Source organism: Prionailurus viverrinus, chromosome C1 (assembly GCF_022837055.1).
Source record: "Prionailurus viverrinus isolate Anna chromosome C1, UM_Priviv_1.0, whole genome shotgun sequence".
Classification (NCBI taxonomy): Eukaryota; Metazoa; Chordata; class Mammalia; order Carnivora; family Felidae; genus Prionailurus; species Prionailurus viverrinus.
The window spans coordinates 16609158-16624343 of NC_062568.1; the positions used below are offsets into that span (position 1 = coordinate 16609158).

Sequence of the window (15186 nt, forward strand, 5' to 3'; positions counted from 1 at the left end):
CTTTGTTGAATGATGATGAGAAATTAAAACAAACAAACAAACAAACAAAAAAGTCTAACCCAGACGGGGCTCTAAATTTGGGGAAACCCATGGCACTCTCTCAACTTGAAACGTTGGTCACAAAGATTACTCAAGGAGTTATTTTATACTACTTGTAAGAGACTGATATTTGCTGTGGGGTTTTTTTAATCCATGCGTTAATAAAAGCAAATGTTAGTTTTGTGTCTTTGATGTGTTGGGTATTTTATAACCATAGAGTTCTTTAACCCATGGCAGTTACTGGAGGTGGAACTTTTGGAGAAAACAAGTACTTGCAGAAATAAACATTTTTCCAGTACTTTTCATAGGTTCTTAAAGCAAACAGGAGGTCTGCACCACGAACATTACTTCTGGAAGGCAGAACTTTGAGTCAGGGTCTCTCTGGAGTTGCTGAAGAAAACTGGAGTCTTCCTTTTGAAGACCTTTTTAAAGCCGAGTGTGACTCTGGTTTGTCTGAAAACAAACTGATGTGATGAAATGCTAAATGCTAGTCTTCTCAGATTCCCTTTCAACCCTCTGCATTTAGAGGGAAAGAGGGAGAGACCTTAAATGGGAACTTTCCACATTCTTGGAATATGTAACAATTGAGATGTATTTTTTTTTTTTATTGGCAGCAGGGGCTGGGGGAAGGGCATTCTGTGATGAAACTGATGTCTACCAAAAGAAAATGCCAAATAAAAGCAAGGAAGGGACTATTGGGAGGCAAGGCTGTGAATGGTCTTTTCTTAGCTTTTAGTGAGTCAGACAAGATCTCTCCCCCGTGTGCAACAGGCTTGGTGAACGTGGGCAAAGACATGAAGACCTTTCTCTCTCCAGGTTTCAGGTCATCCACGACTGATTTCACTTTGAGTGGAAACAGGCACCCCATCCCCAGGAAAGAGACTTTCCCGCACATTTTTTGACGGCTGCTTTGTCCTTCCAAAAAGAAAACTCGTTCTCTGAATTTCCCCCAGATCCTCCAAGCACCCCGCAGAACTTAGTAGAAGCTCATTAAAGAATCGCTTTCTCCCCCCTTCCTCAGAACCCGGCAGGTACAGCCTTCAGAAGGGGAGAAGTCTTGAATAGGAAGCTGTGAAGGCAGAGAAAGCGAGTCCCAAGTCAGTGCACATTAGACCAAAGAGAGGGAACAGGAGGGAAGCCAGCCCCGCCCTGGGACTGTAAAGTCTACATTCCTCCAGCTGCAAGGTGGTGGCTACTTTATGGTTTTTCCTCCCCCCAAAATACACTCCAGTGAGCAGACTTTTTTTTCTCAGAAGTGATGCAATTCCTCAACTTCCCCCCGCCCCAGTAAAAAAGAAAAGGAAAGGCGGGGGGTGTCTTGCAACCCCTTCGCCTCGCTCAACTCCAGCCCCTCCCTTTCCTCCCGGTCTACCCCTTTCCAGCCGCTTCCCATCCCTCCCCCTCAGCCCCAAGAAAGTTTGACGACCGCAAAGGAAACCAAAAAAAAGTTCCTTTGCCCCAGTCCTGGCGGGCGATCAGCATCTCTTTTGTTCGCGGCGAACCCACAGTCCCCCTGACGTCACCCGGAGTCCGGGCCAATCGGCGCGCGGTCGGCGGCGGCGGCGGGGGCCGGAGGGTGGGGGGAGCCGGGCCGTCCCTCCTCCCCGGCGCCCGGGGCCTCGTGGGGGGCGGGAGGGGACCGTCCCATATAAACCCTGGCGCTCGGGGCTCGGCCGCCCGCGCCGGCAGCGCTTTGCAGGGGGAGGTGAGGGAGCTCCAGGCGCGAGCGCCGGAGAGGGGACCTGCAGCCACAACTTCTCTCGTCCTCTCCTTCCCCTCTGTCCCTCGGGCCGTCCCCTTCCCCATCCCCTGGCCCCTATTTTCTTGGGGTCACCAACCCGCAGAAGGCACTGGAACCTTCTCCCGCAGGTTGCAAAGGGAGACAAACTTGGTGGCAACTTGCCTTCTGGTGAGGGCGTCTCCCTCCCGCACCGTCTCAAGATGCTCAGGGGTCCGGGGCCCCGGCTGCTGTTGCTGGCCGTCCTGTCCCTGGGGACAGCGGTGCCCTCCACCGGAGCCTCGAAGAGCAAGAGGCAGGCTCAGCAAATCATTCAGCCCCAGACCCCAGTGGCTGTCAGCCAGAGCAAGCGTGAGTACCGACCGCGGGCTGAAACAGGCTGTCCCCGGGACGGGACCCTGAAGCCAACCAAAGTTGTGGCTGAAGTTTTGCGCGCGCGCGTGTGCGGCGTGTGTGAGTGTGTGAGTGTGTGTGAGTGTGTGTGTGTGTGTGTGTGTGTGTGTGTGTGCGCACGCCTTAATGAGAGTTGCCGAACGAGGGCACAAAAGGCTCGGGGTTTGATCAGGCTGGGTCCGAGGGCCTTAGAATAAAATAAAGCATTGGAGCACAGGGGCTCCCGCAGCGCTCTTGTCAGCGGTACCTATTAAAGTCGTCCTCCTATGAATTCATCCAAACTTGCTTTTAAGGAGGAAACTGCCTTTACATTTTCCATTTGGTATTAGTGTGATCCTTACGCTTCAGATTTTCTTTGTTACTAAATAATTGGTTAAATATTTTCAAAATGGGGATGGTAGGAGGGTGTCCAAATAGTTACATTGTTCCTAACGAACTTGAAAGCGATGTGATTGGTTCACAGTGCTTTGGGCCCTTCAGGATACTTCTCCAAGAACAGATCTGAATTCCTCTTCCAGTTTTTCAAAGACACACCCTCCCATAGCCTGGGCTAAAGGAAACTCCTTAAAGTTGTCCTTCTTGACTTATTACCCCAGAAAAGCATTGAAGGTCTTTGCATATTTTAAAATGTAATTCCAGGTATCTGTCTTCCAAAATGTTTCCACTCCTTTGATGTAGACCCCTGGCCAGATGGAAATGACATCATTGTATAACATTTAGCTAAGTTAAAAGAGAAAAAAGGAATACCTAAATATCTACATGTACGAATTGTGGTTAACTCCCTAGATAGCTAATTTCTATATATTTAAGAGTGGAATATTCTGATCCTCTGTTGATTAACTTATTTTTCTATGTTTGTTGCTTAGTCTTGTCAATTTAGTTGTGTAAGAAAATTCCATAATTTAGAAAAAAGAGAAGATGGAGATGTAATCACTTTTTTCTTCAATCATTTATAGCTGGCTGTTATGACAATGGGAAACACTATCAGATAAACCAACAATGGGAGCGCACCTACCTGGGAAATGCCTTGGTTTGTACCTGTTATGGAGGGAGCCGAGGATTTAACTGCGAGAGTAAACCTGAACGTAAGTGGTGGGAGCCTGGCAGTTAGTATCTTTTGATATATGGAGAAGTGGGTGCTTGTTAATTAAACTTAGCATTGGTAACAAAAATATGTACACCATTTTCCCAGTAGAATTATCTATCATTTCCTCTTTAAATAACTGTTAGTAACTGCTTTTGTCTTTTACATGTTACTTCTACCTTTAAAACCAAACAACTAGTATATCTGAAAGTAGTTTCTTGAGTCTACTTTTTGTTTTATTCTCTCAAAGTTTTTGATGAGAAAATGAAAGATTTTGTGTTTTCCCTCCAAAGAAACCACTTATAAAATTTTAATTTATTAGAAAAGAATTTCAAATCTTAAACTACATGTAAGATTACGGGCCAGAAAACACTTTGGGCACTCTATTATAAAGTGATTTGTCAGTTACATAAAACCAGGAGCTGCTTACTTCAAAGTTCTCATTCTTTTATGACCATTTTTCTGTTTCTTGTAAATTATAACAACACCTGGAGAAAAGCACGGATGAGGCTAAAATGGAAATAGGACTAAGACATGACAGTGCCTGGTGGGAGGTGGAGATCTTCAAATTGTTTGCTTTTAGTGTGGACCTTGGTTTGAGTGAGCCAGAGATTACAATGGAAGCCTTCCTTCACAATCTAACCAGTCCAAAAGTAGTGCTTAATACAGTTTTTTCCTAAGGGCCTGAGAATCCTTTACAATAGAAATTAATTTACAGAAAATCAGAGAACTGGTCAAAGTTCAAAAGTTGAGCTTCATTAAAGCCTGCAGTAAAATGTAGGTCTCCCATTTTAATGTTTTACATACTTCTGTTGTACTGTGCTACTCATAGAATGAAAAAGTGAGTTTTTCTTTGGATGGGATTAGTAGAATAAAAAAGCTTTTATATATGTGAGGCTCACATGAACTTTCTTTCTCTCCTCAGCTGAAGAGACTTGCTTTGACAAGTACACTGGGAACACTTACCGAGTGGGTGACACTTATGAGCGCCCTAAAGACTCCATGATCTGGGACTGTACCTGCATTGGAGCTGGGCGAGGGAGGATAAGTTGTACCATTGCAAGTAAGGAAGACATTCTGCAAAATGTCAATAAAATAAATGAATTTCTCCATTACCGTCACTGTCACTTTCTGCTATCCATGACTGGATATTCCTAATTTGGGGCTTTACCCCAGGTGACTGGGTGCTCTTATGTGATCACCCAACTGGATCCTGTGCTTCTGGAAGATGGCTCTGTGCACAGGTGGAAACAGTGTTTAGTTTGTATGGACTTGTGAGTACCCAGTGGATCTCTTGAGTTCCATTTCAGTAAGATATGCTTGGAGGAGTTGTTCATTTTAATTTACCTGGACATCTTCAAGCTAGACTGACCAAGTGATTAGGAAGATGGTCAAGAAGAGGAGAATTAGCCATTGTGTGGTCTGCTCTTCTTGTTTGTGATGCACAGACTTCTTGCATCCCACAGATGCGGTCTGACTTCATTGTGACTTATAGGATTTACCCAGGAAACAAATCTCTATTCCCAGGGATAATATGGAATGGTTAGCCTACTAGTGTTTCCAAGGACCTTTGGGGACTGTGTTGACTCTCATTAATTCCCGTTTAGCTAAGGCAGTCTTTTCATTATTATTCACTAGGCTACCAATAGACTCTATTAACATAGCATTTAGTGGGGCACCTGGGTGGCTCAGTCAGTTGGGCATCTGACTCTTGGTTTCGGCTCAGGTAATGATCCCAGGGTCATGGGATAAGCCCCGCATCAGGCTTCACACTGAGCATGGAGCCTACTTAAGATTCTCTTTCTCTGTCTCTCTCTCTCTCTCTCCCCCTCTCCCCCACTCTCTGTCTTTCTCTCTCTCTAAAAAAAATAAAAAATAATATATTAATTAAATTAAATTTTAAAAAGAAAGCATTTAGTTTTTTTAATCCATCCTTTAAGTATAAGTTACTTGAAAGGCTTCTGTCCAAAAGAACAAAGCAGTCCTTTGTGAATAGACCCAATCAGCTTTTCCTGTACTTAATGTTAGGGTTTATTAAAGTTTATTGGCAGTCTTATGAATTAGTGGTCCATAGTGCTTATAATCTAATGGACAGTTTGGCCTCTGATGTGCCACTGTGTTTAATAGCTTAGAAGAGTACCCAGATTTCCACACTTGATAGGTGTGCATCTATGTGATTTCCACCAATGTGACATTTTTTATGCTGGGGTAAAACATGGGCTCTCCCACTCCTGAAAGCTGGAAAGCTATGCCCAGTGTGGCCTTTTCATTCCATCAGGCTCAATCTGCCTGCCAGCCTTTCTTTTCTGCCTTAGGACCCAATTTCCTGTGATCTCTCTGAGGAACCAGGATTTATGACCTCTTTCTTTGCCATTCAATTTTCTGTGTGATTTCCCATCATGCTTAACCAAGACCCAAAGTGACCAGACCTGTTAACTTTCCCCCTGCCTCTGACGGGAAAGGTGTTGTCTGTGTTCTTGCTTTGCTTAACCCAAGTACCTATCCTGGGTGGAACATGAGACCTTTTCTTTTCTTTCTTTCTTTCTTTCTTTCTTTCTTTCTTTCTTTCTTTCTTTCTTTCTTTAACTGAAATATTGTCTGTCTTTTTCTCTAACATTTGCTTTTTGTCTTGAACAGACCGTTGCCATGAAGGGGGTCAGTCCTACAAGATCGGTGACACGTGGAGGAGACCACATGAGACCGGCGGTTACATGTTGGAGTGTGTGTGCCTTGGTAATGGGAAAGGAGAATGGACCTGCAAGCCGATAGGTGTGTGGCTCTGAGGGACGACGGAGAGGCGGGGAAGTACAGCCAACATGGTGGATTGCACCAAAGGCCCTGTGGATGCGAGATCTGAATTCCAATTCAAAAAATAGGGAAGTGGAAATTTTATTTCAAATACTGAAATAAGTTCATAATCCACAGCCCTGAAGGAATCAGGCCCAAAAGTACTAACATTGGTAGATGTCTTAATTTTGTTTCAAAAGGACAGGATCGAATTGAAAGATTTAGGAAACAGTCATTTCTTTTGTCTACTATCTCATCACTGCTTTCTCCTTGGTCAAGATATAAATTATTTAAAAGAAAAAAAATAGCACTTTTGACATCTTTCTTTATTGGAACACGCTGGACCGAAACAATACTGTGTGTGCTCTGTCACACCTTGGTAATTTTTCTTTTTCAAACTCAAACTTTTTGAGCTTCTTTTGGCCTTAATCTTAAACTCTATAAACACAAGTCTAAGTCTCTGCCTATAGATTTGAATATATAAATTGTTCTTGAATGAGACTTTTTGTGTTGTAGTTATTATAGAAATCAGATTTTAAACAGCTTTCTTGTCTTTTTTTTATGCATTCATAATTAAGATCGGAATTGTGGGTGTTTTGTCCCCCACAGATGAATACATATACAGATCCTTTTCACCCAAATACTTGTGTGAGAAATTTTACTAGCTGAATATATATAGTCTATGTACTTATTAGGAGAATAGAATTTCCGCCTGCCGGCTCATCTTGGGCTTTCTTTCACTTTGGTTACTTACTATGTGCTTAGTTATAGGGCGTGCCTTTCTTTTTGAACAGAGTACCACTTAAAAAAATGTGGCTGGATTTTTGCTTACACAATATACTTTAAATTACAAGGAGCCTGCACAATTCAAAATAACCCTTTCCCCCCCACCCCTGTTTTTCATGCAAATTTCCTTACAGCTGAGAAATGTTTTGATCATGCTGCTGGAACTTCCTACGTTGTTGGAGAAACTTGGGAAAAGCCATATCAAGGCTGGATGATGGTGGATTGTACCTGTCTGGGAGAAGGCAGTGGACGTATCACCTGTACTTCTAGAAGTACGTCTTAGTTCTTTTGCTCAAGATGAGGCGAGGTATTGTTTTCTGGATTCCTAGAGAGACCTGTAACGTGATGTCACTTATAACACACCCACCACACCAGCATGCTTTGGTAACATTTGGATGTCAAGAAAAATTCCACAATCAACTTATTCTGTTTCTTCAAAGAAAACTATAAAGTTTAATAATAAGGTCTTCGGCTATGAGTGACTAAGAAAGATCCCAAATATGCATTAAAATGCCAAATATGCTGTGGACCTGAAGATTAGTTGCAAATGTTTGATTAAATTATCACTGAGATATTTTCCAAGTATTAAAAGCAAAGAAATCATTAAAATCCATGCAAATACATCTTTGGGTATGTAGGTACTATTAACAGAGAATGGAGTGAAGCTCTAAAGTTTTAGGTTTCCTTCTATGTTTGAAATTTAACTGGGGCATATTCACTGGCAAAACTGATGAAAATAAAAAGTACATATAGGTTAAAATTATGTGTCTACGTGGGACTAAGGACAGTGTCTCTTACCCAAAGCTCTTAAATAGGCTTCTTAGTGCCATAAAGAAGCTGACCTCTAGCACCCCTGCTGCTCCTTCCAGGATTGCCTGGAGGCCCTACCTGTTGCCCTAGGGATTCAAGGCTCCTCTTTTGAACTTTTCAGACCAAAGGCAACTAGTTTATTGAAGCAAAACAACCATTAATGTTGCTGTTATAAATAAATTCTAAGTCAAATCTCAATATATTGAACCTATTTTGTTTATCTAGGTTAAAGTGTTTAACATCTTAAAATGTTCAACCTCTAAATTTGAATTCTTTGCTAACAAAAAAATGAGTCTTTCATGGAAATTGATAATAATTCTGGCAGACTCTTTCCCAGAAACTTGCTTGTTCCTTAGATCTTTTGCATTTAGAATGTTATTATGATCATTAGACTTTCAAGACCTTGGTGGCAAAGTTTTAGCTCAAGACAAAGTAAGTGTCTGACTCAAACCCTCATCTATTATTTAAAGTTATTCTAATAGCAAGTTGGGGGAAAGTTCCTCAAAGAAAAGTCATGTATTGCATGAAATTTTGTAAGTCCCCAGTTTATACAGGATGGTATAGGAATGCAAAAAATAAATTGGACATTAGTACAGCCTCCAAAAGCACTTAGTTAGTCGGTCAGGGAGATAAGAAAGGCTTATACATATTCATTTTCTACAAAGTGTAATATTAAGGGCTTCAAGAAAAATACTGAAAATAGTGCTACGGGGGTATAGGGAAGTACTTTTCCCTGGGATATGGAGAAAAGCTATAATATCTTCCTCCAGACCTCCATTCTGATACTAGATCAATGTGGGTGTGTATTTGTGTGCACTTACATCAACCGTCTAATTATGGTCTCTTTCACCTCGTGCTGTGATTTTCTGATTCATACAGAAATCAAATCCTCCCTCCTCACATCGTAGCATATGGGCAAAACTGGATTATAACTGAAACAATCTATTTGCCAGATAATTGAACACATACACTAATGGCAATTTAGTTACAAATGATCGCTTTATGGTAATAATTCCATTTTTCCATGAAAGGTTCACACTGAGCCATTCAAAAGAAGCCATTTGACTGATAATTTTAAATAGGTGTGTGTTGGAGGAGGTTAGAAGAGAACATTTTAAAGAAGTTGGCAGTACTCTGGATTTTCTTACATAACAAATGAAAAAAGAGATGCTACTGTTTTTTATAGCTTCTTTGGGGCAGTTGGGGGAGACCTTTTGAAACCTACTTGCCTCCTATTGTTTCTCACTTTCTAAAGAAAGTCCCCTGTTGAAGGGCTGGTCGTATCCAGCAATTACTGGGAGAAAGCTGGGAGAGCATGAGAAGGAAAGACAGGGGGGAAATAGAAAGCCAGAGAATGAATTTGATCAAAGGACCAATGTGAAAACAATTTTTTTTTAAATTAATGGATGAAAGATGATGAAAAAGTCCTTTGGCAAAGGCGAAGAGGAACGAGACTAAATCCTACAAAGTCACACATCTCCCTTTCTGCTCTAACAAATGGAATCCCATCTTTCAGAAGGTTGACACCTGTGGTACCAGAGCCACATAGAAACCTACCACCAGAGAATAGCTCACCAAACTTTAAACCACTACGTTCTTTTTTTAGCATTGACTTGAGCATTTGCCCAGCTTGACATGACGTGTATATTGAAATGCTTCCTTTCTGATACAGACAGATGCAATGACCAGGACACCAGGACATCCTACCGAATTGGAGACACGTGGAGCAAGAAGGATAATCGGGGGAACCTGCTCCAGTGCATCTGCACGGGCAACGGCAGGGGGGAGTGGAAGTGTGAGAGGCATGCGGCTCTGCAGACCACGTCCGCTGGTGAGGCACAGAACTAGCCAGAAACCGCAGCACGTTTCGAAACCTATTTCTGCAAATCCATCTTTCCTTTGACACGCCATTTGAGGATGAGTTTGCCATGTTTCTGCTAATAATCTGAGTTCATTTACAGACTGCTAGTTGTTAAAAACTTTGTTTAATATCAGGTTTTAAATTTTTAAAAAATGAAATAAGAATAGATCTTAGAGGGAACAAAAGGAGGTTTAGCCCCAAGAGATTAAACGATGTTTAAGGCAATGCCAATGTTAAAAAACCCACACAATTAATATATAGATATATATGTAGATATGCACACATATACATTCACATACATATGCATTTTTTTACCTATGCATTTTTAATACCTAAAGTGCATTTTAATGGAAATGAAAGGGTTATGATGGGTTACACGACTACTTGGTTCTTCTGCTAGGAAAAGGGAAAAAAGTACATTTGTTCTTTTCCAAACTGGAATATGTTTCCTTGTCCTGACATTCAGCTTTCTTTGTAGCGGAAACAATTCTTTATGCGTGGTTTCCATGCTCCAGCAGACTTTGTTGCATTCCATAAAATAATGCACAATCATTTTCTTCATGTATTGGCATTTACAATTCGAGAAATTCAGAGGAGGCCCCGGGATGAGAATGAATGACACAATGTCTAAAGCACTTAAAAAAAAAAAAAGTAGTTTTCATTATTTCTGACACAAGAGCAAGATCTTTGCATTGTAACTTGTTTTGTAAGAGTCTGAAGACAGAAATAATGGCTATCACGGGTGTGTGCTTCTGTTATCCTTCTTAATATGTTCTCATCAAGTTTTCACTGCATAATGTACTAGCATTATTGTTTAGCCCGTTATCAATCAACCATTTAACCATAAATAAAAATATTATTTGTTTAGATTTTTCTCCCTTTGGTGAATTTTCGTCTTGCTCTGAGCACTTCCAAAGGTAAACAAGATTAGACTTGATAGTATCTTTGAGTTATTTGATTTTTTCATTTTTATTTTATTGATTGATTGGTTGATTGAGAGACAGAGAGAGAGAGAGAGAGAGAGAGAGAGAGCAGGTGAGGGGCAGAGGGAGAGCAAGAGAAAGAGAGAGAATCCCAAGCAGGCTCCATGCACAGTGTGGAGCCTGAAGGAGGGTTCCATTTCACAATGGTGAGATCATGACCTGAGCTGAAATTAAGGGCCGGACACTTAGTGACTGAGCCACCCATGCATCCTGAGGTTTTTGATTATATCAGTGAAATTACTGCTAACCAAAAAACCAAACAATTATAAACATCAGTCTACTGAAATAGTTTATGTTTTATTTTTTTCCCTCCTCCAGCTCCCCTACTGAAATAGTTCAATTAAAAGGGTAATTGAGGTGTAACAGGATAAGGATTCAATAAATGTTATCTATTTTTATTAATATTACTAATATTATACAGAAAAGGTTCTGTTTAAAAAGTTTGAGAAGCATTGGGTCAAACAAAATGGATCCTGCTTCTATGAGATCTTTATGTTACTTTGTACTGTGGCTCTTCAGTGGGGTATATACAGATGGCCACTCCCCATGACCTTGGGACCCATTGTATGTAAAGTGTCTTTGGGTTCTAGTGGTGAGCAGGGCTTAGAGAGATGCTGAATTCAGTCCATCAGTTATTCTGGCATTCATTCTGACTCTTCTCCTGTGGGCCTGGCCTTTGAGAGAACAGATTTCCAACAATTTAGAGAAAAGATCAACATATTGTGTTGTCTTACTCTGAAAACAAAGCTGTGTGAAGCGGATTGATTGGGTTTAGAAACACACACACACACACACACACACACACACACACACACACCAATTCTCAAATAATCCTGGGGGGAAACAAAATGTGGAAGGAGGAACAACTTCTAGAGAATCCAGAATGGCTGCCCAGGATGCTTTCATTTAGCTCAGAGTTAAACAGACGGCCACAGGTCTGCTGCAGGGTGTCAGGGACTTCTCAAAAACAATATTGGCAAGAGAAATGCCTAGTTATATTGAACGTATAGAAGCTGCTAAGAGAGCGAGGGTGAGGCAGACCATTCCAGGAGAAGGGAAAGACATGAAGACAGTACAGGGTACAATGAGTGAATGAGGAGACAAGGCTTACACCAAGGAAGGACGTGGTCAGAGGTGAGCTGGAAGAACTTAAGTGTGGGGGATTATGAAGCTGTGGACCATGTGCTTCCTGGATTGAGTGAGGAATTGTTGAGGGCATCTGCTCTGTTGAGTGGCAGGATAATGTCTGTGATTTAGAAATATAATCCAGATAAACTGGAAGATGGAGACCCTTTGGTTAGACTCTTATAGGTTATTTCCTAGGCTGAACGTAAAAGCTAACACAGGGAGGGGCATTTCTTTTCAGTTCCAGATCAGTAACACTATGGATTTCAGAGTGATCTGTATGGGACCCTGAAGATCCCCACTCCAGAAAGTAGTTAGTTGGTTTCTCTCACCCAGCTTTATGACTTTCCCTTCTCATGCCCTTAGGATCTGGCTCCTTCACAGATGTCCGAACCGCCATTTACCAGCCCCAGCCTCACCCCCAGCCTGCTCCATACGGTCACTGTGTCACAGACAGTGGTGTGGTTTACTCTGTGGGGATGCAGTGGCTGAAGACACAAGGAAATAAGCAAATGCTATGCACTTGCCTGGGCAATGGTGTCAGCTGCCAAGAGACAGGTCTGTATTATCTTTTCAAAAAATAATACTGATAGCTTTTTATTATTAAATTTTTGAGAAGCAGTACATTCATTTACAAAAACAAACAAAAAAAACAAAAAAAAAAAACCAAAGTAAAACAATAAAGCAAACAAGAAAAGCTTATAATCTTACCACCCTGTGATAACAACCAGGGTTGGCATTTCATATATTTTCTTCCAATCTTTTTAATCTATGTATTTTCTTTCCTGTAGTGGGGAGTAAACTGCTATGTATTATCTTTATTTGTCTAAAATGTTGTTATAAGAGGGCTGCTTTCTGAATAGCAAACCAACCATATTTTATACTCTGAATCTCAAATTTTTGGAGCTTCATGATGTAAACTTTCAACAACTTAATACATTGCTTCTGGGCTACAAAAGTGATAGTAACCACTGTAGTGGTATAACTATATAATTGGTAGTAACCAATAACAATTGGTACCTTTGACTTTTTCCCTAGAATAACCTCATGTATTAATTATTATGGCACCAACAGAGTTCTGTATATCACTCCAGTATACTTTGAACAGAATTCTTAACTAGTCTGTATTAATACACCATTGCAAATGGGGAAACTGAGGCACGGCAGCAAAGGTGGCAACAAAGGACATGGGCAGAGGAACTCCGATGTCACTCTATTCACAAAAGATAGGTTTGCTGAGTAATACATTTGGACTGACTAGGTGATTCTCTGTGCTGGCCGCTTGAAGGCACAAGCTTAGTCTCCATTAAGCTATAAAGAAGCAGCTACTGGTGGGAGATAAATGCAGCTCTATTTACTGAGACCCTTTTGGTTGTGCTTGTAGCTGTAACCCAAACCTACGGTGGCAATTCAAATGGGGAGCCGTGTGTCTTACCATTCACCTACAACGGCAGGACTTTCTACTCCTGCACCACAGAAGGGCGACAGGATGGACATCTCTGGTGCAGCACAACTTCCAATTATGAGCAAGACCAGAAATATTCCTTCTGTACAGACCATACTGGTGAGTCTCCCAGGAGGAAAGCACAGCAGTGAGAAAAACCCATTTCTCACGCCCTATTTTTATTTGCCAGCCTTCTGGGCATTCATCTTGAGGCTGCAGAAGACGTATCACTTTTGTTCAGTCTGGACCCAGGAGACATGAAGCGAACTTAGCAGCTGAAGATCCTTCCATGTTCTCAAGGACCCTTGGGAAATGACACTGAGGGGAAAGCCCTCCTGTTCAATTATTTCTGACACACTGGGATTATGATGTGATTAAAGATACGGGTATATTAACATCCGTAGGCAATCCCCCAGCACTAAAGAATACACAGGATGAATGCCTGAGTGCTTCTGCTTCTCTACTGGTTAACACTATGTTTTATTCAAAGCAACCATTTGATCTTTTCTCTTTTGGCTGGGAAAATGAGAGTGAAATTGGATTTAAATCTGTTTTGAAGGTGAAGGTGAATACGCTAAGGAAGCTTGAGACTATATTAGCAGGCATCCTTTCTTCTGAGGTAGACTCCCCGTGAATTAGCTGCAGAGACCTGGCTCCCTCGGAACCTTCCTGTGGTAATTCCCCACTGTAAGCTGGGGTCATATGAAGCTGTGTGCTTAGTCCCCACTGTAAGCTCAGTTGTCATATTATTTCTTCCTATTTGTCTGTTATTCTGGGCAGTTTTGGTTCAGACTCGAGGTGGAAATTCCAATGGTGCCTTGTGCCACTTCCCCTTCCTGTACAACAACCACAACTACACGGACTGTACTTCTGAGGGCAGGAGAGACAACATGAAGTGGTGTGGAACAACGGAGAACTACGATGCTGACCAGAAGTTTGGATTCTGCCCCATGGCCGGTAAGACAAAGCCCTGTAGACACCCATTTACGCAGTAAGACAGAAGAATAGTGTCCGGTTTACTCCTATTTTACCCATTAAGTCTTAATTTTCAGATAGCATGCAACTTTGTAAGATATATTTGTATACATATACTTATATAATATCACATATAATTATTATATATTATATAACCATTCATATAATTGTAAAATCCTTTCGATGTAGTTGAATTCCAAAAACATATAAATGCAATAAAAATGCTTTTTTTTAAAGTCTGGAAATGCACATATTTTACAGGTTTGTCATTTGTAAAGAGCACACAACTTACAGCATTTAATACATAACTGCTGTCGTCACAGACCCACGATATTTACAACATAATTTTGGTTTGATTAGAATAAGCCCGGTCACTGGGGCGCCTGGGTGGCGCAGTCGGTTAAGCGTCCGACTTCAGCCAGGTCACGATCTTGCGGTCTGTGAGTTCGAGCCCCGCGTCGGGCTCTGGGCTGATGGCTCAGAGCCTGGAGCCTGTTTCTGATTCTGTGTCTCCCTCTCTCTCTGCCCTTCCCCTGTTCATGCTCTGTCTCTCTCTGTCCCAAAAATAAAATAAACGTTGAAAAAAAAAAAATTTTAGAATAAGCCCGGTCACTTATTAAATACCAAAATGACCAAAACTCTGCTTTTCTTTCAAGTATGGGATCTTTTCTTTTTTAAGGGGGATCTAGTTTGTAAGGATAGAGAAAGGGGGGCCAACACCTTTTCTTTGTTCTCAAATTTCAAGAATGCCATAGGTTACAGTTGATCTTGTAGTTTTGGAACTGAGAAGCTGTGCACCGTATGTTGTGGAATGTGAGGCCATGAAACATAAGAAAAGTACTTCTACTTTTATTTCTTTCAACACAAGAGAATGTCGGATTTAGAAGAAAAACATGCTTTAGCTTACAATTCTATACCCAAGTGCATAGTTTCCCTTCAGGATAGAATAAGCTGGAAGTAGAAAAAATTATGAGGCAGTAGTCAACATCAGTCTTCTACAACAATGCAAACCCTCTACATGAATGTGTAGGCATTATTGTGGTTTAACATCCCTCAACCTTTCCTGTAATTATTCCCTACAACATACTTCACCTGTGGACTATGTTTGCTCCCTCTGGTACTTCAAACCCTACATATGCAGAGAGCAGCCCTGAGACTTCT

General features: G+C 41.4%; 1 protein-coding gene across 12 annotated transcripts in view; it reads left to right on the forward strand.

Annotated features, from left to right (window-relative positions):
* Nucleotides 1–1693: 1693 nt before the first annotated feature.
* The window catches only part of FN1 (fibronectin 1), a 69931-nt gene continuing 56438 nt past the window's right edge, over nucleotides 1694–15186 (forward strand). For 6 of the 12 annotated variants that reach the window (XM_047871069.1, XM_047871071.1, XM_047871073.1 and 3 more), the window contains exons 1-9: nucleotides 1695–2128; nucleotides 3127–3255; nucleotides 4180–4317; nucleotides 5892–6023; nucleotides 6962–7099; nucleotides 9310–9468; nucleotides 11973–12164; nucleotides 12991–13170; nucleotides 13831–14007. In XM_047871069.1, coding sequence (XP_047727025.1) covers nucleotides 1981–2128; nucleotides 3127–3255; nucleotides 4180–4317; nucleotides 5892–6023; nucleotides 6962–7099; nucleotides 9310–9468; nucleotides 11973–12164; nucleotides 12991–13170; nucleotides 13831–14007 — 1393 coding nt within the window. In that variant the 5' untranslated portion in view covers nucleotides 1695–1980. Of the gene's footprint in view, nucleotides 2129–3126; nucleotides 3256–4179; nucleotides 4318–5891; nucleotides 6024–6961; nucleotides 7100–9309; nucleotides 9469–11972; nucleotides 12165–12990; nucleotides 13171–13830; nucleotides 14008–15186 lie in introns of all 12 variants that reach the window. The other 6 variants (XM_047871072.1, XM_047871076.1, XM_047871078.1 and 3 more) reach the window with 2 other exon arrangements.